This window comes from Sceloporus occidentalis, unplaced genomic scaffold, assembly GCF_023333645.1.
Source record: "Sceloporus occidentalis isolate IW3139 unplaced genomic scaffold, rSceOcc1.0.p SCAF_12, whole genome shotgun sequence".
Classification (NCBI taxonomy): domain Eukaryota; kingdom Metazoa; phylum Chordata; class Lepidosauria; order Squamata; family Phrynosomatidae; genus Sceloporus; species Sceloporus occidentalis.
The window spans coordinates 23,309,367-23,334,857 of record NW_028316992.1 but is presented as its reverse complement, the minus strand read 5'-3'; the positions used below and the strand labels follow the sequence as shown (position 1 = coordinate 23,334,857).

The following is a 25,491-nucleotide window of genomic DNA, read 5'->3' as shown; positions in this document are numbered from 1 at the left end:
GTATTTAACTATTGCATTTAGAAATTATTTGTTGTATTTAGACATTATTTTATTAATTATGATACATCATTTTAAAGTTATGTTCTACACTGTTCTGGATACTTTAAGCAGAAAAGCAGGATATAAAATAAGAAGGAGAAAAATAACAACTTAAATTTCTGAAGACTTTCACCAGGTTCACATTCCATGTCACAGGTTAAAATGTACCACTTTCTTATTCCCAGATTCATTTAAGACACAGGTAGGACAAAAACAACTCTTCATATGTTCCGCAGCTGCTTCTCTCAGCATTCCTCCCCATTGGCTATAGTGGCCAAGGCTACTGGGAGTTGCAACCCAACAATCTTACTTTATGCACCTCTATTTATAACCAAGGGAGAAAATACAGCATGTAGAAGAGAAATGTTGTTAATGTGCTCAGTAGTCTATCTTGCAGTAATGCTTAATATATGTAACTGGAAAAGTTTGCATGTCTTTCTGTTTACAACTGTTTATTCTTTGCAGACTGTTTACCCTTCCTGCCCTTCCTCTGCTGTCCCAGCTGTGTCAAATTGTAGAGTGGAACAAATTGTAGAGTTTGTTTTGTAAAGTGACATGCATACACACTTGTGGAAGCATAAAATAAACAAACAAAATAAATGCACAGAGAGCAAGTGCGTTCTTTAGTATATAAAGGAAGGCACAAGGAAATAGGGTCTAACGAAATCTGTTGGGCAAACAGTGTTCCCTCTTTTGGTTTTAGCCATGAAAGAAAGATTGCATCAAAGTCCAGCTGTTTTATTTGACTATAAGGGGGGAGGGGGACTAGAATACTTGCGTGCACTGTTCTTTCATATCACAATTTTAAATTATTCACATTTGTAGCATATCATTCATCTTGCAGAGCAACGTTGTTTTCTTCTATAGGGAAGCAAGCTTGCCGGTGCCTGTGGCTGGATATCTGGGTGCTCTCTCCAGCTGCTCTTCTCCTCCCAAATCGTCCCACAGGTCGTATACCTCGCCCTGTGTACCAGGAGGGATCAATGTCAGGATCTGGAAGGCAAAGCCCAGGAGAGATAATGAGTGCCAAGGGAAGACTTGCCTACTTCTGTTCTGGACATGGCCCTACTGTAGTGTAAAACACTGATGAGAGGCACATTTTAGTCAACTAGCATTTTGCTACTAGTTAAAATAGTATACATCAGTAATTTTTTGAGGAACTGTTGTCTTTCTTCTGGATTAAGTCCACAAATTACCACTGATGATGATCTATAGCATCAACAACATTGGTGGTGGTGATGAGAATGGTGAGAATGATTGGTAGTGGTATTACATAGTAAAAAGTAACTAATGAAGAAGGAAGCATACAAGGACACTAGCATCTGCCATCCTTGGAGATTATCGCACTGCATTCTGAGACCGTTCTCATCACGTGATGAGAACGGAACACATTTGAGTATACCGCACGTATGTGTTCCAATTGAGTTCTCAGAACGTTTAAATGTGTTCCACATGTGTTCCAGGAGGGTACAGATTGAATGTGTTCCCAGAGAGCTGAAACGTGATGAGAACGTTCCAACAGAGGTGTGTGCGGTATTCTTATCCGTTCTCAAATCCGTTCTCTCATTCCTCCATCTCCTGATTGGCTGAAAGAATGACAGGCAGGGAGGGAGGCAGGCGAGCGACTGCAGTGAGGGAAGATGTGTGTGTGGGGGGGGGGAAGAAGGAGGGAGGGAAGGGAGGAAAGTTGGGACAAGTGAGAGAAGAGGAAAGAAGGGAAAGAGAGTGAAAGAGAGAGGGAAACGGGGGGGGGGGGGCAGAGCAGAGAGCAAGAGGGAGAGAGTCTGGCTGCTTCTGGGGGGGGGGGGGGGGTTCTGGTGTCATGTCCAGCGGGGCTCCTGTGCTGGCAGCCTGCAGGAAACAGGGATGGCAGGGATGCCCAGGACCTTCTCCTCCTTCCCTCCAGGAAGGAACCCACAAAAGCTCCTCTGTTTGGAGCAACACACAAAAGCAAACAAACAACTCCCAGAATTCCATAGCAAAGAGCCAGACAAGAATTAAAGCAGGGAGGGAAGCTCACAGGCCCCACCTGGAATATTGTGTCCAGTTCTGGGCACCACAATTCAAAAAGGACATTGAGAAACTGGAGCGTGTCCAAAGGAGGGCGACTAAAATGGTGAAAGGTCTGGAAACCATGTCCTACAAGGAACGACTTAGGGAGCTGGGGATGTTTAGCCTGGAGAAGAGAAGATTAAGAGGTGATATGATAGCCCTGTTTAAATATTTGAAGGGATGTCACATTGATGAGGGAGCAAGCTTGTTTTCTGCTGCTCCAGAGACTAGGACCCGGAGCAATGGATGCAAGCTCCAGGAAAAGAGATCCCACATCAATATTAGGAGGAACTTCCTGAGAGTAAGGGCTGTTCGACAGTGGAACACACTCTTTCCTCAGAGTGTAGTGGAGTCTCCTTCCTTGGAGGTCTTTAAGCAGAGGCTGGATGGCCATCTGTTGGGGATGCTTTGATTGTGATTTCCTGCATGGCAGAATGGGGTTGGACTGGATGGCCCTTGTGGTCTCTTCCAACTCTATGATTCTATGATTCTATGAAGGCACACATTACATGCGCACACACACAGGAGGCAAAAGGCTGACAAGCAGCCAAAATGGGGAATTGGGATGACAGCAGAGGACTCTTCTTTTCTAACCGGTTTAAAGAGCTGCTATGGCTGCCGGGGCTCTGCCCTTGGCCCAGTCCCCTCCCTGGCAACTTGCTTTTCTTCGGCTTGAAGAGACCTGCATGGAGCTCCTCCTTCTTCCCAGCCTTGCAAAGGAGGTTTGGGATGTAACTTGCAAGGCTCATCTCTCCCCATTTCTCTTTCTCCCTGCCTTCCTCCCGATCCCTCCTTCTTCCCTCCCTTCCCTCCCTCCTCCTTTCCCCCCTCTCTCTCACACACACACCCCTTCCCTCACTGCAGTCGCTCGCCTGCCTGCTTCAATGCCTCCCTGCCTGTCATTCTTTCAGCCAATCAGGAGACGGAGGAGGCCTTGGTGGAATATGTTCTCGGAACGGTTTCAAGAAAAAGGAATCGCTGTGTGGTAAAATGCCGTTCTGATCACGTTCTAGTTTGCTAATGCAGTAATATCCATTCCAGGAACGTTCTCATCGCGTGATGATACTGAACGTTCTCAGAATGCAGTGCGATAATCTCCCTTGTCTATGGGTGGCAGGAAAATATAAGGGCCACACAGCAGTTTAGGTTCTGAACATCATTCCTACAGTTCTAGGGGAGCAATAGCGAGTTCTCACCGTTGGGAGTGGGCAGATGACTTCTGTTAAAATGCCAAATTTTGTCTTCTCTCATCATGCAGCTATGTTAAATCTGACCCTCTGTTCCCTGAACCTCTTCAGAAGATAATATTACACATGAGCAAAGCCTCATTATGCTTAGCTGAATTTCACAAAAATTTTTATCCACTTTGTTTTCGTTTGAGGATTTGAAGTATTCTAAGTATACAGAAAGCACACAGGTTGTACAGCAACATTTTTCAGCTCTCCAAAAACCAAATGCTGGAGTTAAGGAACTACACATAAATAGTGATGAGCATCTCGGGCAGAAAACTCAGTTGCCAGTGAAGGGAGTTTACTGCTGCTGTTACAGAATATATGCCAAGAATGAAGGCAGGGAATAACCATCTTCCTCTGCCTGTGGTTTAAAGAATTGGAATACTTCTGCACAGAGTAAATAATAATAAACAATAATAATTCCAGACACAGCATAACTGGCAGAATGTTTTGTATCTGTTTCCCTTCCAGCCAAGTCTATGTTAACAAAGAAATGACGTTTCCAGGCATTGTGTCACTAGAAAAAAATGTTTGTTTGTTTGTTTGTGTGCTGTTTGATACAGTTCTATCTTTATTAAAGATCTTATCCAGATACTGTGACAGGGAAAGTGTTGGGCCAGGTATATTTGCCTTTCAAGCCCTTGGGAAAATTCAGCCTCAGCACTGATAATTTAAACTGGTGGTCCCCACACTTTTTCTGGCTACTGCCCCCTTCCATGCATATGTCTTGATATTAGGTCTACAGTTCTATTGCAGATTCCAAACAATAAATCTTGGTTACTGCTGCCTTTGCACCTAGTGACCTTGGGAGCAGCAACTGAGCATTTGGCTGAGTAATAACTAAGAAACCTCTCAACTGCACCAGCCTTGAAGCAAAGGCTGACCCGGGCAAGAGACTTTTTGGTCACTGCTCGACTGGTTGCTTGGTAGTTGCTGCCTTTGTGCCTGATCACCCTGGGAGCAGCTGGCTGACTAGCAACTGAGAAGTTCCTTTTTGCAGCTGCGTCTCCCCACTGCCATGTGCTCTAATTCCTTGCTCCAGTCAGTTAGTTTGTCCGAAAATGATGCCATTCTGACCCATAGAAACAATGTCTTGCACCCAACTGCAAACCTCCTCTGAATATTCCTTGTCTAAGAAAACCCTATGAAATACATTGAGTCAACAGGTGACTTGCATTCTTTCCAACATTTCACAGAGGAAAACTGGGACAAGTGTGGCCAAGCAAATTCAGAGAGTGATCATGGTGGGAAAAGTTATTAATGAGCAAGAACACATAATGTGACACTGAAGGCTTTCATGGCCAGCATCTATAGTTTTTTGTGGGTTTTTGGGCTATATGGCCATGTTCTGGAAGAGTTTATTCCTGACATTTCACCAGCATCTGTGGTTGGCATCTTCAGAGAATGCTGGCATGGAAGTGAATGAGGTGTATATACTGTGTGACCCTGGTTGAGAGGAAATGACTTACATGTTTAGCTATGTGTTGGTCTGTTGCTGAATGGCAAGGGTCACAGTATATCAGTATCCCCACTCACTTCCATGCCAGCATTCTCTGAAGATGCCAGCTACAGATGCTGGTGAAACATCAGAAATAAACTCTTCCAGAACATGGCCACATAGCCAAAACTCACAAACAAACAAACAAAGAACACATAAGCTAGGAGAGTTTGCTTTTGCCTGAGTCTAATAGGGAAAGGAAAGATTCTGCCCTCCTCCTCTCTCCCACACTGAGTTAACCGAGTCCAGACCACTTTTGCATTTTGAACTCACTTTACAGCAACTAAAGTAAACTGAAGGCAAAGTAGGAAATTCTAAAACAATGTGCTGGAAAAGTGAGATGACAGAGGATTAATTGTCCTTGCCAAATCAGGACAGTTGGAGGGTATGGATGTCAAAGTGCATACACACATGAAACACTGCCAACATTAGCTTTCCAGCACCATATGTACACACACACACACACACACACACATTTTATTCAACTGCAACCAGTGTTATCTCTTGAAGCCCACTAAGACAAATGTTTCAGATACACCGCTGTCACACAAGGTTGCCTGGCCAACAAGAACATACTTCTAATTTCCATGGATTGATCCAGGTTTCGACATTCAGTGTCAGGAAGCACCACCAGGCAGTCCAGCAGCAAGCACATGAGGCAGACAATTAGCAATCTCATTCCTTTTAGGTTCTTTATCAATGTTTCGTAGCTTGGAACTTAGGGAAGCAGACACTCACCTATAGACACAAGGGAGAAAGAATGAAAGGAACAGACTCATCAAAGGCAAGGACTTTTCAGTGAAGGACAGAAACCCTAACAAAAATAAAATAAAACCCCACACCCCTACAAAAATAAATTTGAAAGATGCATTTCAAGAAATGTTTGGTTTCCTGAAACAATACATTCAACTACTCAGACCTAAATTTTGTTACTACAACTTAATCATTGATGCAAATCATGCAGGTGCTTCTCACACTGGTCAGAGAAGGCTGATAACCGTTGGAAATACTAGTGACAAACAGTGTAAACAAAATTTTTGCTACCTCTTTTTTTCCCCATGGAATTCTTCATGTGTCTTTTGATTTAAATGCCAAATCTGTGAACAGGTGGCTCTAACTAATTGTTTTTAATACCATAGTATCTTTTTACAAACTTAAAAATATACTGCTACTACTGTTATCACTACTTCTAGGAATACTATGATCATTTACTGTTTTTGTTACATCTACTTCCTCCTCCTCATCATCATTGCAACTACCATCACTACAGGTTTGTGGGCTTGCCTTACTGGGTCACTGAGGAATATTACAACATGTTTGGGTTCCGGGATTTGGAACCTGGGTTCAACTAAATACAGCACCTGTATTTGTATCATGTCTTTAGTAATGTTCAGTTTTGAACTTTCAGTTGTGGGTTCCTTCAGTTTAGTTTTACCTTGATATCAAGAATTATTATTGTATATTAGTAATATTTGTCAAAGTGTTTACTATTGTGATCCAAATCATTTATTTTGCTTATTCTTCTAAGACTGCAGTCCTACATAGATTTAGGATTAAGTTGCATTGAACCCAAAAAGCTTGCATTTTCAGTCTTTATTTTGATCACTTTATTAGGAGTCGGAATAATGGTATGATGTTGCTCCAGATGTTGCTGAAGTGCATTTCCTAGCATACCTCACCATTGCATAACCTCAATTGTCCTGTTTAATTCTCTTTTCAGCTGCTTTCAAAATGTTGACTGGCCAAACCCAAAGGATGCTCAGCAATGACCCCTATTCATCTTGGAGAGAAGTGACCAGTAGGATGCCACAGGGTTCTGTCCTGGGCCCAGTGCTATTCAACATATTTATCAACAATTTGGATGAAAGAATAGAGGGCATGCTTATGAATGTGCAGATGACACCAAATTAGGAGTAGTATCTAATATCCCAGAGGAGAGGATCAAAATTCAAAGTGAACGGAATAGATTAGAAAGCTGGGCCAAAATTACCAAAATAAATTTCAGCATGAAGAAATGTACGATACTATACTTAGGCAGACAAAAATGAAATGCATAGATATAGGATGGGGGACATCTGCCTTAACAAGATAATATGTGAAGGGATCTAGGAGTCATAGTAGACCACTAGTTGAACATGAATCAACAGTGTGATGCAGCAACGAAAAAAGCCAATGTGATTCCAGGCTGCATCAATAGAGGTACTGTATCTAGACTGGGGGAAGTAATAGTACCACTCTATTCCGCTTTGGTCAGGCCCCACCTGGAATACTGTGTCCAGTTCTGGGCACCACAATTCAAAAAGGATATTGAGAAGCTGGAGCATGTCCACAGGAGGGCAACCAAAATGGTGAAAGGCCTGAAAACCATGCCCTATGAGGAGAGACTTAGGGAGCTGGATATGTGTAGCCTGGCGAACAGAAGGTCAACAGGTGATATGATCACCTGTTTAAATATTTGAAGGGGTGTGAGACTGGAGCAAGCTTGTTTTCTGCTGTTCCACAGAACAGGACTTGGAACAATGGATTCAAGCTACAGGAAAAGAGATACTTCAACATTAGGAGGAACTTCCTGACAGTAAGAGCTGTTTGAGAGTGGAACACACTCCCTTGTAGAATGGTGGAGTCTCCTCCTCTGGAGGTCTTTAAACAGAGGCTGGGTGGCCATCTATTGGGATGCTTTGATTGTGTATTCCTGCATGGTAGCGGGTTGCACTGGATGCCTCTTGGGGTCTCTTTCAATCCTATGATTCTATGGAGTTTATCAGAAGGCTTAAAAACCCGCCTTCCCCCTGCCACATTGAAGTCTCTTTTGGAATAAAGTCAGGTATTATCACACGCAAAATGCCTCTGATGCTGCTGCCCGGCTGAATCCTGGCTAGAAACCACTCTCAGCCAGCCTCTTTTCAAAACCGGAAAGCTCCTGGCTTTGCAAATCGGCCAGCAGAGCGTGGCTTCTAGCCAGAAGTTAGCCAGTATTCAGCCAGGTGGCAGCATCGGAGACATTTTGCATGTGATAATACCCAACTTTATCCCAAAAGAGACTTCAACGTGGCAAGGGTAAGGCGGGTTTTTTAGCCTTCTCATAAACTCCTAAGTTTCAGTTACTCTTTTCCATTCCCACATTCCCTTTTGCCATCAGCCTACTTCAATTGCTACAAACTGAGTTCATAGTGCAAGAGTAGTTAGCACTCAGCTCAGCAGGTTGGAGAGGAGAGGAAGGGCAGAATCTTTCTTAGCCCTGTAGACTCAGGAAAAAGCAAACTGCTGCAGCCTAGCTTGTGTGTTCTTTCTCATTGTATGTTCTTTCTCATTTTGCCATCTTGACCTCTTTCTGATGGTGATTGGAAACACATATCCTAGTTGTCATCTGTGAAATGTTGAATGGTATACTGTTGGTTTTGCCAAGGTGACCAGGTGTCCTAACCACAAAGGAGGACAAGGCACTGCAAAATGTAGGACATTCAAGAAAAATATAGGCCATTACCAAATACAAGGTAAAAACACAAATAAATATAAATTCATGCCTCTAAGGCGCGTTACAGACCGCCATAACGAACGTCCTCAGGATGTCCTAGGTTTAAAAAGGGGCGTCACTTCTTGACGCCCCCAAGTCTAATACGTCCTGAGGATGTACAAGATGGTGGCGCCCCATCTACATGGGGCCGCCATGATGGCGTCAGGAACGCGCCGCGTCCAAACGAGGCGCCGCGGACGTGATGCTGTCACGCCGCACAAGGGCGCTTAGTGCGCCCTTTCGTCGGCGGAGGAAGGAGCTCTGAAACAGAGCTCCTTTCTGGTCTTGCGTCGCTGGGCACAGCCTTTAGATGGCTGCGCCCAGCGACACAAGGGAGAAAGGGGCCAAGCGGCCCCTTTCTCCTCCTCCCCGCCGCCGTGGGTTGTCCTTGGGGCTTGAAGCCCCAAGGACACCCCTTTCCAGGCCTCGGGGAAGTGGCCTTTTGCTGCTGGAAAGCGGCAGATCGGGGCCTCAGCGGCTGCCGCTTTGGCCACTGAGGCCCCGATCCGGCGGGGAAAGGGGCGGGTACAGTCTGCCACTTTTCGGCGGTCTGTAATGCACCCAAGTCATGCTTAAAATAGAGGACATTTTGAAATTCCTACTGGACAGAAGGTTGACATGGAGGACATGTCCTGGAAAAGGAAGACATTTGGTCATCCTGGCCTATGCTGGCTTGGGCCAGTGGGACTTGTGGTCCAACAATATCCAGAGGGCCTCATAATTCCTATCTGATGTAGGCGAAGTGAGGGTTTTTTGGACATCTTCCTCTTGTCATTATGTGAAATCCAGCCCTTCTCCAGTTATGAGGACACTACCATTTTTAAGTGCAAATGATGCCATATAAGTTCTGCAATGATTGTTCTGAATTCTTGAGTTTTTGAAATGTGAAGTTTGAAATCTTGGAGTTGTTATATTTGCTATTACATCCAAATGAGTTACGATATAAGTCATATGGATTTTCCCTTCTCCACACATTGGGGAAGGGGAAACTCGCAGGTCCTGAGAGTCCTGAGAGTAAAACATGTAAAGTTTTCCTCATTTCAATTTAGATAACTGCTTTTATCCAGAAAAATGTAGGGCTGGCTTTTATTTGAGCATGTTATCCAAGCATGGGGCATTGGAAACTGATTCATAATTATCCATTACAATGAAAGCCAGAAACGGTTTTAAAAACAAATGTTTAACCGCTGCTGCTTTTGATCTAGGTTGTATAATTCCACCACTTAAGAAAGCATTAATTACTCTCTCTTCCCATTCATCTTAAATGTCTCCAGTGGCTTCACACATCAAGCACACAGGGAGAAAGCCTCAAACTTAGAAGAATTTCGTCTGAGGCCATAAAAGATATAAAATATTGTATATAACAGCACATGTAGCAGTGTAAGATACTGCCAATACCTTGTGAATTCATGGTTTTCTGACTTCTAAAAAGTGCTGGCGGCTTAGACATGGCTGAGACCTGGGCTGATGGCAACTCACGATTCAGCAGCGATTTAAGTGTGAAATGATCCCCAATTCCATCCCTCAACCCGGCTGCAGCCCAAGAGGCTGGAGCTGATTTAAAATGCCAAGCGATAAGCTCTGCTGCCGAAAGTTCCAAGAATACCAACTCTCACTGTTCAACTCCCAGTGTAGGTCATCTACCAAGGCAATCAGGGCTGTTTCTGTCCCATAACCAGGTCTGAACCCAGACTGAAATGGGTCCAGGTTATCTGCTTCATCCAAGAAAGGCTGGAGTTGTGTGCCACCACTCACTCTAGGACTTTGCTTAGAAAGGGGAGACTAGGGAGTGGCTGATAGTTACCTAGGAAGTAAGGTCCAATGAAGTGTTTTTCAACAATTTCTTCCTTTAGAGAAGTTGAAACATAGCTCTCTTTCAAAAAAGCATTCACAATCTCCACCACCCAATTGACCAGTCTTCTTTTGGCAGCCAAGATAGACATGGAAAAGGGGCTGGCCTCACTTTTCCAAGTAACTTGACATCAGATAGTGGCACAGATAGCAAAAGCAAAAGACCCTGCACCCTTCTCTCCTCTCTCCCTGCTGAGTTAATTAAACTACTTGTTCACCTCAAAATCTGTTTGCAGCAATGGAAGTAAGACAAGGACAAAGTGGGGAAGTGGGAATGGAAGAGAGAAACTGGGACATTTAAAAGGAAGCTGAAAAAGTAGGACAACTGATGTCCCAGAACAGATCAGGGTTGTCTGTGTCAAAGCAGGACAATTGGAGGGTATGGAATGAAGCAGAGAAATCTGCATGTTTTCTCTGATCCTGTTATCAGAGATCAGAAATAAGAGTGAGGAGTTCACCTCTCTTCCATACTGACTTTTCTTTTTGGGAAGTCTGAAACGGTACAGAAAGGCTCTATTCTTCCCTTTGATCAGAGACAGCAATAGGGAGCCCTGGCTGCTCTGTGTCTTCTCCATTAGACGAAGTGTCAATTCAGGCAAAATTATCCTGTCCCAAGTGGTAGCTGATGAGATAGGAGGTGTGCATTATTGTTTTTCACTGTGCTTAATCTGGGGGACGGTACAAGAAAAGCAATATCACCTAACCCAAGGGTCATCTACTGGGGCATTCCTATGGCTGGCACTTGAGTTGGAGCTGAATGGCTTCCCTGCACATGTGCTTTTTAAGAAGATGCGAAACTGTGCAAAACACAGCTGAAACACAACTGACTTATATTTCCTCCTAAGCAGGGCATGTGGATAATCAAAGGTGGCTGGAATTCAAAAGAAACAGGAGTAGAACCAAACATTGTTCAAGAACTGAAGCAGGAGAGTTATTTACTGAATTTTGTGAAGCTGGCATTCTGTTCATCATAAATACATTCTTCAGGCAAATGAAGAGACAATTGTATACATAAGCAGCACTGGATGGCCAGTACAAAAATAAAATAGGCTACATAATTGGAAGTAGATGATGCAGAAGGCCATTATGTACAGAAACAAGACCAGGACTGGTTTGCAGCACAGTCCATGAACTTATAATATCAAAAATGGAGTAAAACTAAAGAATATAATTACATCAACCATAGTGCCAAGACACAGTATAAAGACCATTGATGTAATATTTAAAGACCAGGTAAAGAACAGACTTGTGCTGTTCAACCTAACTGACAATGAACCAGAAGAACTGTGGACTCAAAGCAGGGACATTATCAGGAAGGACTCTATAGCCAAAAGAGAAAGAAAAGCATTAATAGATAACTGATGAAAAGTTTGGAACAGTTAGGGAAGATAAATCCTGAATACAACTATTCAACAACATGAACTGTATGGAGGGTCAAATAGAAGTATTCTAAGTGTCAGTAAAAAAAAGGTGTCAATAAAAAGAGAACAAGAGACTTCAACAAGATTCAAGATTTCAAAGTGTAAAGATACTCACTGGTCAATAGTGGAACACATTACATGATCAGTTCAAAGGAAAAAGATGAAGGAAGCAACTCTCTGCTCACATTTTCAAAGCACTTGGGAGAAATGAATAACCAGGAACAGATGGCATACCAACAGAGCAGTTTCAAGCAACAGAAATGCAGTCCATCTAAATACTAACTAAAAACTGCCAACCAAAATGGGAAAAAAAACAATCATGCACAGACTGGAAAAGCTCAGTATATGTTCCAATACCCTCCAAAAAGGGACACCAGGGATTGTAATTGTAGCAATCATTGGAGCATGGGCCTTATCTGCCAAGCAAGCAAAGAAATGCTTGAGACTTGTTATCACATTGGCAAGGATGAATACCATATTTCCACGCTGGATTCAGAAAAGGAAGAGGCACTAGAAATTATACTGCGAATATAGATTGGCTAATAGAGAGTACTGAAGAATTTCTAGAAGAAAATCAGCCTGTGCTTTATAGATTATGACAAAGTCTTTGACTTTGTAGATGATGGAAAATATTGCACCATTCTAAAAGAAACAAGAGTTCACCAACACTTCATTGTACTGATGTATAACCTGTACTTTGTACTAGAGACCACTGGTGATAGAAGATGGTGAAACAGAATGATTTTCAGTTGGCAAGGGGGGTAGAGCAAGACTACATTTTTTCACACTATATGTTTAATTTATACACAGAACATCATGCAGGAAGTGGGATGAGGCTCAGAGTGAAAAGTGGAAGAAAAGTGGCATCGGAATATTTTAAGATATTCTGATGCCACCATATTACAGTCAGTCCTCGGTAACCACAGGGGATCCATTCTGGAAATCCCACCTCCCATGGATACCAAAATTTGCAGATGCTTGAGTTCCATTTTCCCAAATGGTGGCACAGCCATGTGTCTGCGCCGCAACTGGAGACAGCAGGAATCCACTGGTCGTCATCCTCCCTCCCTCCCTGCTTGAATCCACAGATGGCAAGTCCACAGATACAGAGGGACTACTGTACTAGCAGAAAATAGCAAAGACTTGAAACAATAAAGTGAAAAATGGTAGGAAAGAGGAAGACTGCAGGGCTCAGGAGGCTCATATGGGAGAATATAGTCCATTAGCATGAACCTAAGGATTGTAATACTTAATAGGTCAGAACCAGCAGTTTGAAATAAAATAGTATCCTGTAATGCTGTTCCAACAAAAGAGTTGTATGTTCCCTCTGTTCAGCCCCAGTGAATAGTCTGGCTGCAGTTCTTTGGACAAAGTGAAGTTTCTGAGCACTTTTCAAAGACTGCCCAAATAAAGGATTATAGTCTGGGTGGGATGTAAATAAGGTGTGTATCCTCATTACCAGATCACACATTTTCTGGAACAGGCACAATAGCTTAACCAGTGCATATATACTTTTGCCCACTGCAGAAACTTGAGCTTTACAAAATCCAGGAGTGCACACACACTGCAAATCGGCATTTTCAGGGGTAGTATAACCCAACCCAGCACAGGTAGCGTCTGTGTTCCTGATCTACTTTTTGACTAACCCAGAGCTCCAGGAAAAGAGATTCCACCTCAACATTAGGAGGAACTTCCTGACAGTAAGGGCTGTTCGACAGTGGAACACACTCCCCCGGAGTGTAGTGGAGTCTCCTTCCTTAGAGGTCTTTAAACAGAGGCTGGATGGCCATCAATCGGGGATGCTTTGATTTAGATTTCCTGCATGGCAGGGGGTTGGACTGGATGGCCCTTGCGGTCTCTTCCAACTCTACGATTCTATGATTCTATGACTACAGGTGGAAGCTACAGCTTTGTGTCTGCAAGATCTTAACAGGGCTTTTAATAACAGGTTATCTTAGAGGTCTCTAATTCATAGAGTCACTATAAGTGGAAGCTAACATGTCAGCACATAACAACAGCACAACAACAAAATATGTACTTTTATAGGACTGTTTTTGTACAAGTTGGAACCCTGGAAAGTTATGTTTCCCAGCTGTTTGAAAGGTAATTTAATTCATTGTTATATTCATGAGGAGGTGGCATTTGGGCCTCTGTTTCAGCACGGTGGAGCTACATCTGGACATTTACTTCTCATTTGGCTGCTGGAACTGAATCTAGTTAGAAAACAGGGCTGGCACTGATAAACTATTAGATTTAAGAGGGGATTAGATTTAGTCTCCCCTGTTATTCCTCTGTGCCAAACAGTCAATTGATGAAATTTCTGATGGTTGAAACAAGGTAAGAGCTGCTGTCCATACATGACAAAGGTGGACAACCCTCACTCATGGGCTGCATGTAGCCCTTGGTCACTCTCCGGGGAACCACATCCCATGAAGCTGGGAAGACCCACCTGCTTTGCCTTGCAATCCAGTTGATATGCAGGGCAGTAAGTGGGAAAAGGCAATCCATCTGCAATTAGGAGGACAAGGCCATCCATCTTGTCTTGTGGGTTAGTGAGTGATAAGGGTAGAGATTGGAAAAAGTGACTTTTAAGAGGAATGAATAAAATGTACCTGCTGAAGCCATCCTTAACTCAGAGGATGACATTATTTGTAAACTTTCTGTTTTACAGTTTATCTACATTTAGAAGTTAACTTCTGGAAGATAATTTATCATTTTTAACTCTTTGGGCAGAAGAATAGTCATCTTTCTTTATACTGGATTTAATCTTAAATGAAAAGTGAAAAAGACATATGGCAATAAAATAGCAATAGAAATAGCAAGTACATTTCTATACCACTGAAGTATACTTAAGCACTCCCTAAGAGGTTTACAATGTGTAAGCTGAGTCAACCCTGAGCCCCTGGCTGGTATTGAATTCACAGCCTTGTGGAATGTGAGTGAGTGGCTACAGTACAAGTATTTAGTCACTGTGCCACCAGTGAGCCAGAATCATTTTTAAAGTATTGAACTCTTTGCAGGATGGGAAAAACATATTTCAGATTCCAAACCGCTAATCATGAATTTTTAGGCATTGGGGTGATTTGGTATCTGGGATGCAAGGAGCAGTCATGGATCACATCTCCAGGTTAGCTACTGGGGGGTAAATCGGAAAAGGAGGTGATGATGAAAAGCACTTCTTGCAGCCTCAGAAGTGTGACAGTACCTCAAATGTGATGATGTGATAGTTTGGAAAGGTAATGTATTTCCTCCTGCCTTGATGTGTTCTGACCTATTTTGTGTCAGCTGTATTTGGACATCACACATTATCATCACATTATACCCTGCTCTTTCTAGATATCGTCACAAAAATCGCTGTTCCCTTATGTGCTGAAAAAACTAAAACAACAGAACAACTCTCATTCACTAAGTGCCTATCTTAAAAGCTATTGTGATCTGCTTGAAAACATGGCTAAATATGACCTCCGGTATTGGAGGCAAATCAAACCACAGCTTAAATATGGGGCTCTCTGGGTGACTGTGCAAGTTGCATACACCTCATAAATGGAAAGCTCTGTGTGTTGTGCCTTCAAGTTGGTTCCAACTTATGGGGACACAGAGGCAAACACGGTTTTCTTTACAAGCATTTTTCAGATAATCAGAGTGGATTTCCAATTGTCATCCTCTGAGGTTGAGATCATATGATTTTTCTAAGATTACCGAGTGGGGTTTCATGGCTGATCTGGAACTCTCCAGTTGTAATCCAGTGACCAACCCACTGCACTGCATTGACTCAGTGTGTCACACTAGCTAGCAAAACAATAATCTACCTAATAATAACCATCTGTTGCACTGTGGGTTCCCACTGATATCAGTCGTTTAGGTTATGGTATATAATGATACCAACAATATTCCTCTTGGGAATGATTCAAAAGTGTTGGATATTTGCACTTCCCTTTGCTTTTACTGCCAGTTTCAAAAATGATACATCTCGGATTTGACTACAGTGCTAAGATAGCTAGTTAGCACACCTTTTGGTTTTTTATATTAGCAAAACATTGTCAGAGTAAAATGCAATCACCGCAGACGTAAAAATGGGAAAACACACACATATATACAAGGACCCAATCTGCAACAAAATATACCTGGAAATGAAAGGGTCCTGCTTTAGAAAAGTCCCCAGACTACTTTGATGAGGTTGGAGGTGTCATGCATGCCATGCATTCTGTTTAGCATTGCTTATTCACACTTGTAGAGAGAGACAGAGACAGAAGCAATATAGAACTAATATAGTAAAGAAAAAGACTTACTTTTTTTCCCTCCACGGGAGAACTGGAGAGTTGGGTTTCAACTGTCTTCCTGTCCTTTCAGTGACAGTATTCAGACAGAGTGCTTTGCCTTTTTATCCCTTGCCTTTGTCCCTGTATGGCTGCCCATGACATCAAGGCACCTCAGCAGCATTATCTCCCCTCCCATAATGGCTTCACGTTCACTTTGTATCACCTCAAGAAAGAAGGTTTTCATGACTCAGTGTATTTTCTTACTTTGAACAAATTAGATCGCTTTCAACTAGACTGATCATTTCCAATATTATTTTGCACCTGAGATTTCAGCTCTTCCCTATTAGTCTTACATATTTTTAAAAATGGAAAATGAGGAATGGTTTAAATGGGTTAAATCTCCGGTTTCAGTCCCTGTGCTTCTTTCATCACATGCCCCTGCTTCCAACAATCTGGCATAGTTTACTATTTTGTCCACATACCTCTTCATCTATCTATCTATCTATCTATCTATCTATCTATCTATCTATCTATCTATCTATCTATCTATCAAATTTGACAGAGCGAAGAAGCAGATAATTCACAATATTTCACTAGAATTAGTTAAACAAAAGTCCTCATAGGATTTGTGTACACCATTCTTTCAGATGTTGGTAAATCCACCAACAATTTTTTTAAGGATAAGCAAAAATACTTTTGTAGGGTTTTTTTGGGTGAGTTTTTCACAGTATGTGGCCATGCTCTAGAAGAGTTTATTCCTGGAGTATAAGGAGGGATGCTTTACTTGTCTTTCACTGAGCAGGAGGCTGGGCTAGATGTCTTAGCATTCTTTGCATGTGGGTGGTACTGCTTGCTATTTGGATATTTATAATATGAGAGAGCAGTTTTATTTGCATGGACTTCTCAATCTGCTCTGGTAAACAGATAAATTTGGGACTTGCAAGTGCTGAAACCAGGCCCAACTACAATATTCAATCCCATATCATATTTTTATTCTCTAAATAATGTAAGAAGTGCAATTCCCCAGTAGTCTGAAGTCTCAGTGAATATAGAAACCATTGAATGTATCATGTTAAATTTAAATTTGCTAAACATTCTATAAGTTCCTGTAGGACACTCAAAGTGCACATTCAAAAGTTATCTTATAGGTCAGATCCCTGGTCCCAAACTGCTGACTTAGGGCCTGAACAGACAGGCAAAAAACAAACAAACAAAAAAACCAGCTGCTTCGGGCCACTTTGGAGACATGCTGTTTAAATGGCAGATGCATCTTAAGAGGCCCAAAGCTGTGCCAAAGCTGTGCTCCAGTCTTTAGGACTAGAGCATGGCTTTGGTGCAGCTTCGGGCCTCTTAGGATGCAGGGTGGGCAAATTGTGGCCAGTGGGCTACATGCAACTTTTGTGGCAGAGATCTTACCATGAGCTCTGCTATCTGAGAGTTTTTAACAACATGACAATTGAAGACCTGCTTCATGCAATGGATACAGTCCCAGTAGTTAATCAATTACTATTTAGTTGATTTACATTAATCAAGAATGTAAAGGCAGTATTCTTTGTTTTCCTGTTATTGGAAGTCCTTTTACCTGGAAAAACAAAGCAAAACAAGACCAATAAAAATAAAAATATAAAACAACCTAAGAGCATTACTTAGGCTGGCCACGGTTAAACTATTATTATTATTAACCTTTATTTACAAAGCGCTGTAAATTTACACAGCGCTGTACATACAATCTTTTTAATTGGATGGTTCCCTGCCCTCAGGCTTACAATCTAAAAAGACACGACACAAAAGGAGAAGGGAATGGTGGTGTGGAAGGGACCTCTCTAGTACATCAAATAGCAAGTGACAATTATGCAATGCCTGGGAATGCTGCCCTGAACAGGATGGTCTTCAACTCCATTTTGAAGCTGGTTAAAGAAGTGTTGGCTCTTGCTATATCTCCTTGATTTTATTAATTTCACTAGACTATTGTACAGGTTCACCAGAGGCTTCTATGTGAGGCTATACAAAATGAACAGGTAAAGTATAGCACATTATGTGTGAGCCAGTGTGTGTGTGATAGATCAAGGTAGAAATTGTCTGAATGATATAAAAAGATGTCTTGGTAGCGTTCAGCCATGTCGGGGAGGGAACTCCTTGGACTCTGCGTAAAGCAGCAAAAGGTCTTGGGCTGGAGCAGCAAGATATGTAGTACAGTACATCCTTTTGTAACTTTTCCCCCTTGGCACCTGACTGCAGCGGTGTGCTTAGAAAGTTCCTTCCTTCCTTGGTTGCCACTCTCTGTCCTCCTCCTTCAGAGCCTGAAACCTTTATACTTCAAGAGCTTCAAATAGGTCCCAATATCTATCAGGTGGCAGAAGGAGATAACTGCCAAGCCAAACTGTCTGCATGGGCCAGTCTGCATAAGCACCAGCTAGAGAATTTGCAAAACTGGGTGAAAAGATGGGCTATTATAAGAATTGAGGAATAGCCCACATCACTTTGGGGTGGTTCAGAAAGAAGTCACTTTGGTTAGGCTGTGCTACAAAACTGCTGAAGTGAGGCTGCTTTGGTTTAGCATTTTGGCTTCAGCCCAAAGTGCATCCATGTCCCTAACAATGTGCTAGATTTCTCATTCTATGGATTATCATTGCTTTCCTTCAGTGCCACTATATTTCTAAATACTTGAATATTTATGACTATGATACATTAACATTAGCTGATTAAGTCAGGAAAGCGGATAGAGTGGTAGAAAAACCAATTGTCTCCTTCCAAAAATGAGGAAATGAAACAAACACCTTTGGAAACATTTGCCGAGTTTATTACGTGGGTTGCCATAAACAGATTAGAGAGAGAGGATAAAACAGACAGAAGCTGATGCTTCCGATGGATTGGGTAGCTATAATGTTATTGTAGAGTGAAAAGGATACATTTAGATGCAGTACTTTTATTAGAAGGCTTTTATTAAATTAAGAGTAGTGTTTTTATTATCCAGCTTAAAAAAGGCCTTTTATTAGATAAAGGCAACTGTGGATGACTTTTGCTTGTGGTCTGTCCAGGGTGTGTGAGTGTGTGGATATTAAGCAGGGTGGGCAAATTGTGTCCTGTAGGTTACATGCATTGCTTGAACCCCCCCCTTTTGTGGCCCTTGAAACCAGTTTCCCAATGCTCTCCAGCCACCTCATTTTAAAAAAATTGACATGATTTTTAGGCAATTGTTGCCGAGATTCAAACAGTTTCCCAAATATGCAAATATTCATAAAATATGCAAAATATACCCATGGCCACCTAGAACCCTGTACTGCCCCAAATACCACTGTTTTCTTCTGAAGTCCCTCTCAAAATGGCAATTGGAAGTGACATAGTTTGCTTCTTGCTGCCATTTTGAGAGGAACTGCTGAGGCAAATGAAGTATTCAGGCTTGCTGTGTGGCATGCAGGGAGGTCGGGAGAAGGACTTGGCCCCGGTACACCATTTCCCCAAGTTGCTCATAGCTGATGTTATACTTTTTCTTCCCAGACACTTGTCCATTCAAAATGTTGTCCCCTCAAGTGCTTTTCCTTTGTGAAAGGTAAAAGATGCAGGAATTTCCTCCTCACATACACACATGCACTCACACCCTGCATTGCTTTGCGTAACAGCTGTTTTGTTGGGGGGGGGGGAAGAAACATGGATTACAACAATGAAACTAATTAGCCTCAGTGGAGGTGATATGGAACTCTTTAATGGTATATGACAATTGGATAAGGAATAGTACATTTTACATACATTAAACAGTTCACTGTGTTGCAGTGTCACACCTAGCTTGGGATGGGTATTGCAAGGCTTCGCACTTTGGTCTGGACACACATGGATTCAGTTACTTTCAGTGGCTTGAAAAATATTTTCAAAAGAGTTTTTAAAACCCTGTAGAAATAAAGAAGTAGATACAGGGATATACATCTTCAATCCTTTTGTGCTGATTGCAGTGTCTGAGAATATCTGTATACATCTGTCTTCATGTATTTCAGTGCCAATCCCATAGGTAGGTTGCTAAATAAATCCTGGATACAGTGGCCAAAATTCTGCTGGCTACACTCATGTAACTAGCATATGTCCTTTCTTGATGTTGTGGAAAGAGATAGTCCATATCTTCTTGTGCAATATCTCTTTCCTCCCCACATGTCAACGTTCAAGTTCTAGAGGGCAGTGTCATAGCCATTTACTACCAAGGATCAAGAGGAGCCTCATCAGTATTCAGCTGCAATTCTGCAACTGGAGAGCTATTATCACTCTTCCAGATCTCCAGGATTTCCAGTTACTAGTCATCTGGGAGGGTGGTATCAGATCCTAGCCACAGAACTGCAGATGGACATTGCTGGGATATCTCCTGTCCTCCCCGAGCCAGTAAATGGCTGTAGCAATGCACTACAGTGTTTGAAATTTGACTCCTGGGAAGGAGGGAAATGGAACTGTGTGGGTGGAGCATGATGTAAGATCCTGCCCATTATGTCACTTGGCAGTCAGTTAGACATTATTCTAAAATCTGGTGGAAATGATTTTGATATTTTTTTTCCTGTCCTGAAACTATTACCTCAGAATGCAGGGAATTCATTCCTTTTAGAAGTTCAGTGAATTATTGGTACATAAGACCAACATCTTAAGCCATGCGTTTCAACAGAGCCCAAGCATTCCAGCTCTAAGAATATCCTCCAGTGACCCAAGTTTTGTGTCCAAATCTACTGATATAGGCCTGAATGTTATTAGTAGCCCCCACTAGCGTGGATGCATTATGGTGAGAATGGTGAGTCAATACATACAGAAACTCTGGCAAAACTAGTGTGGGAATCTGACTTAGCAATAGTAATTGCAGAAGATCATTGGAAAAGAATTTGGTCCTTTCCCCACTTAAATCTGTTTCAGAAGCAGTAAAGGAAATGGTACATAAGTGGCATGCATATCCAACTAGACTACATCAAATCCATAGTGAGATTTCAAAAAGCTGCTGGAGAGGATGTGGAGTTACAGGTCTATTGGAACATATGTGATTACAATATCCTAAGGTGAAATTCTTTTTAAAGGAAAGAATAGAGTGTTTAAGTTTAATGTTTAACAAACCATCCAGCTGAGAGCTACACTAGTACTTTTCTCCATCTTTGACAGCAACAATGAAAGCTTTTGGATAATATCTCACCATTCCTCCATTACAATACAGGTTTCACTTCAACGCAGGAACCACCAATACATGAATTGGAATTTTGGAATAGTAGTTTTGGATGCAAAAATTCGTAATGGGAAAGGAGACCCACAAACTTTGTCTGGACTTAATGTAAATATGCTAGATGGAAGATGTATAAGACTATGATAGTTGTTTTAATTTAATTAATTTTGGGGGAAAGAAAGGATGTATTGTTGTTTGGAAATGTATTTAAAATCTAAATTAAAAATTAGTTTAAAAAGATTCACGCAAATTCCATGTGAAAAGGAATTTGGGATTATTAGTGATTGAGCATGACACTGCAGTATGATATTGCAGCAAAGAAGGCAAATACTGTGTTTTATCTTGTATTAATAGAACGATAGCTTCCAAATCAAGAGAAGTATAGTAATAGTCTCACTGTATTCTGCACTGGTCATGCCACATCTGGAGTACTATGTTCAGTTTTAGATGCCTTATTTTAAAAAGGATATAGACAAGTTGGAGCATGTTTGAAAAGGGAAGCAAGGATGATATCATGCATGTAGAACAAAACAAATGAGGAGAGAGTGAAGGAGCTGGGCACGTTCAGCATGGTGAAGATTGAATGATTACAATATTGCCCTCTTTAAATACTTCAAGGATGCCATAGAGAAGAGGTTTGTTCTTTGTTGCTCCAAAGGGTAGGGCTGGGTCTCATAGTTTTAAATTATAGGCGGGCAGATTTCAATTGAACAGTGGAAGGAATTTGTTCACAATAAGAGTGATTTGGCAACAGAACCAATTGCCTATAGAGGTGGTGGAGTCTCATCTCTGAATCTTTTCTAAAGGAGATTGGATGACTAGTTGCTGGAGGGGCACTAACAGGAGATGCTGCGTTGAGAACTTGATGGCCTATGAGACTTCTTCCAATTCTGTGATTTATTAGCTCAATGAATCTATTTTATTGAGAATACCATAATTCAAAACCTTAGCAATTTGGATGTGGGATGTATTGCTGTAAATACCTGGTACAAACAGAAGAACACAATGGAAATTAGCTCACAATAACAACAACAGAGTTTAAAATCTGAAGCTAGAACCTGATGCCAACATTCTAAATATTTCCAAATGGCAAGGTTTATATTTTAACAAGACCTGTGCATGTTCCAAAAACAGTATTTTATGAATAACAAGGTTTGAGCTTCATTTTTAAAATAAAGAATACAATTTAAAAACATGGCAATATGTCAGCTATAGAATTTAATGAACTTTTATTGCAGCTCTAGATCGGAACATACATACATACATATATACATTAGGGTGGAAAGCAACAATTCTATTTGGCACATGATACCATTTTTTTGAAGGAAAGAAATTGCAACTTGAGGCCTTCAACTTCCCATAATCTTTATTTAGCTTATGTTGGTTTAAGATACCTGAACAGGAATGGTGTCTGAACTGTTAGTTCCAAATAAAGAGACTAGGGTTGCCAGTGTGAAATCTGGAGAGGGCTCCTGTACTTTTAAAGAGGAAATTTCAGCAGATATACCTGGCTGCATGACAAGCAGCATCTGCTGACATTCCTTCTTCTACACAACCTTTAAAGGTATAGTTTTCAGTCCAGCAACTCTAAAGTAGACTCTCTGAATTAAGAGAATTTACACAAATGTTTCAATAGGTCTACTCTAGCTGGGATTAACAATTGGATTTTGAGCAGGAATTCTGTCACTTGTCATGCAAATTGCTGTTCTTCAGAACATAGCTCAATATTGCTGCCTATTTTCATGTTTGAAAAATGGGAAGCAAGGAAGCCTTAACACTCTTGATGGGTTTATCAGATTGCTGAGTTTATCAGATATGATCTTATCATCATTGTGTGAAGAATTTATCAGATATGGGACAAGACTCCATCTTGCTCTGTGACTGTACAATTATAGTACTATGCTCCCACTTGAACTGCCATGGTTTTATCCTATGGAATCCTTGGAGTTGCAGTTTAGGGGAGGGATCTTCAGAATCTATCAAACCCCAGTATTGGAGGGCCTGCTTCTTGCTATCTGCCTAAAATCCTGTGAATACATATGATACTATAAAATAGAAGGAAGTACTAGATAACAGAAAAAACCCAGTCAGGGTTGCTTAAGACACAGTTGATAAGCATAGCTAGGAACATAGGTAACTGCCTCATCTGTTTACACCAAACCAGTTGTTCTTGTAGCTTATTATTGTCTACTCTGATGGGCAATGGCTATCCAAATTTGCAAAAGAAAAGGTGAGTTATTCCCATCATGTGTACCTGATTTTTTGTTTAACAAAATGCCAGGGATTTTGAACGTGAATGTGTTCAACCACTGAGCTGTGGTCTTTATACAATTGTTACCTTCTCTTTCATTTCTTATTCCGTCCTCCCCCACTACTACTCCTCCTTCTTGTAATGCAGTTATTTTTATCTTGCACTGGAGAGATCTGAGGTGTCTCCTCTTAGGACATGTGTGTACAACTATGTCATGTGCACTAGCATACCCAAAACAACAAAGTTTTATAAATGCTTGCAGGGGTATGGTATGATACTGCGTTTATTGCAGCATAAGCTCCCATGGTCTAGAATCCAGCTGGTCACATATACTGCAAGCACTTGACAAAAAAGGGCACTACAATAAAAGTCTTCAGAGTGTCACAGCACTCTTTTCTTCAATTAAACATGTTGTTTTCATGAATGAGGAAATCCAGTAGACATCTAGATGCATCAAGCGCTGAAAGGCAGCTAAAGCTATACATAACAAGCAAATCTTCTGTTTTCTAGTTCACTGTGCTGAACTAACAGACACTCCCACCCCAGTCTCAGCACCTTTCTGATTATTGTATATCAGCATTAAATCCTGGGTGGTTCAAAGCAATGCAAATAGTAGATATTACACATTGGACCAGTCAGACTAAACCACAGGCCTAGATAATAGGACTTTAATCCAAATATCCAGATAAATCAGAATGCAGACATACAATAGCATGTGAAGAAGAAAAAATACTTTAGCTACAAGTCTTATTTAACAGATGTGGGTCAGTAAGTCAACTCTGTAGAAGAAATTTCTTATAACTAAGTTGGGGTTGGGTGCTTTTGTCCAAGATGTAGGTCCCAAACTTCACAGGAGCATTGCACAGGGAATTACTTTAAAAAGTAGCTTGCTTCTTTCCTTTGATATTTGATGCACGTGGAGAAGTGGGAAGGAGGGGGGAAAACAGAAAATTGAGGGAATGAAACCTACAGCCTGAGGCCCACTTCATTAACCTTGGAAGTTCTTCGTTGTTTTCAAGACCGATGGGTCATCACAGGTTTCTGTAATGTATCAAAGCATCAATATGAATCTTTTTTGAATCAACAAGAAGAAACACTATGCTAGAGTTAAATTATTCACCCATTTCCCTGTGCTCCACATAGAGTGAGTTGCCAGTACACTTTATAAATATTCAGGGGTAGAGTTAAAATGGTGGCAGAAAACTGGGTCCTGGGTGTTGGTCCGATGGCTAGTTGGCATCTATGATTCCCCAGGAGCCATGGGAGAGACAGATTGGGAATTTTGCCTTCACTTCAGTTGGCTTGTGAATGACAAAGAAAAACATCAGCCATCAGGACAGCTAGGAGGCCTGCTAATGCCAACACTACAAAACTGGTGATAATGAAAAAGGTAGGGCAGAGATCTGGAAAATCTTTGCATTACCACTAATTTCACACTGAACTTTAAACCAACAAACATACCTTTGTCTCAAGTGCAGACAAAGTTCATTTTATTGAGAAGACTAAACAGAAAGACTTTGGGAAATCCTATGGATTGTAACTTTTTAAATTTAGTACTGAGACCAGCTGTTCATTCACATATTCCTGAAAAAAATGTATGCCTTTCTCTCCAAGACAGTGGAGTCCCATAAAATCCTCACAACAGTGATAGCTTGCTTTAAAAAAAAAAAAAATCATTCTTCTGATATGAATTTCAAATGTGAAGAAGTGGAACCATACTGTCATATCTGTTTTGCTGGCCAATTTTTTAAAATATGAGTGCACATGTGTATGTAACTCCACTTCCTTCATTACCTATCTATCTACCATCCCTTCAGTGCATGGCAGGACAGATAACTCCATACACCTTAAAAACATTGGATTGCTATCATTTCCCCACCAATCTTTTTTCTTCCTTCTTCTCTGGAAGAGACAAGTCTAGCCAAGGTATTGTTTATGCTTGCATCTGAAGTACAAAATACTTGGTGTTTATATGGCTATCACAAGACAGCATGAGACTTACATAATAGGAAACTTTGCAACATTGCTAAAATGCTGTCTTTTTTGCCAGAGCTCTCAATAATTTATTTTATTTTATTTTATTTACTTCATTTATAGTGGGACCATGCTGGCTTCCAAAAAACAGCAAATTAAAAATGTTTACAATAACATTTTAAAAACAATTAAGAATTTCCACATTAAGTGCTATAAAATAA

At 41.3% G+C, this 25,491-nt stretch overlaps 2 protein-coding genes across 8 annotated transcripts in view; both read right to left on the bottom strand.

Annotated features, from left to right (window-relative positions):
- Positions 1–635: 635 nt before the first annotated feature.
- Positions 636–5,509, bottom strand: LOC149305381 (prolactin-releasing peptide-like). The gene is made up of 2 exons (XM_089477865.1): positions 5,398–5,509; positions 636–1,032 (listed from the first exon to the last, which is right to left on the bottom strand). The coding sequence occupies exons 1-2, from the start codon at positions 5,498–5,500 to the stop codon at positions 869–871; spliced, it is 267 nt and encodes an 88-aa protein (XP_089333991.1). The 5' UTR covers positions 5,501–5,509; the 3' UTR covers positions 636–868.
- Positions 5,510–22,255: 16,746 nt separating this feature from the next.
- Positions 22,256–25,491, bottom strand: part of MLPH (melanophilin) — a 105,044-nt gene continuing 101,808 nt past the window's right edge. For all 7 annotated transcript variants that reach the window (XM_089477858.1, XM_089477857.1, XM_089477855.1 and 4 more), the window contains one exon: positions 22,256–24,337. In XM_089477858.1, coding sequence (XP_089333984.1) covers positions 24,311–24,337 — 27 coding nt within the window. In that variant the 3' untranslated portion in view covers positions 22,256–24,310. The remainder of the gene's footprint in view (positions 24,338–25,491) is intronic.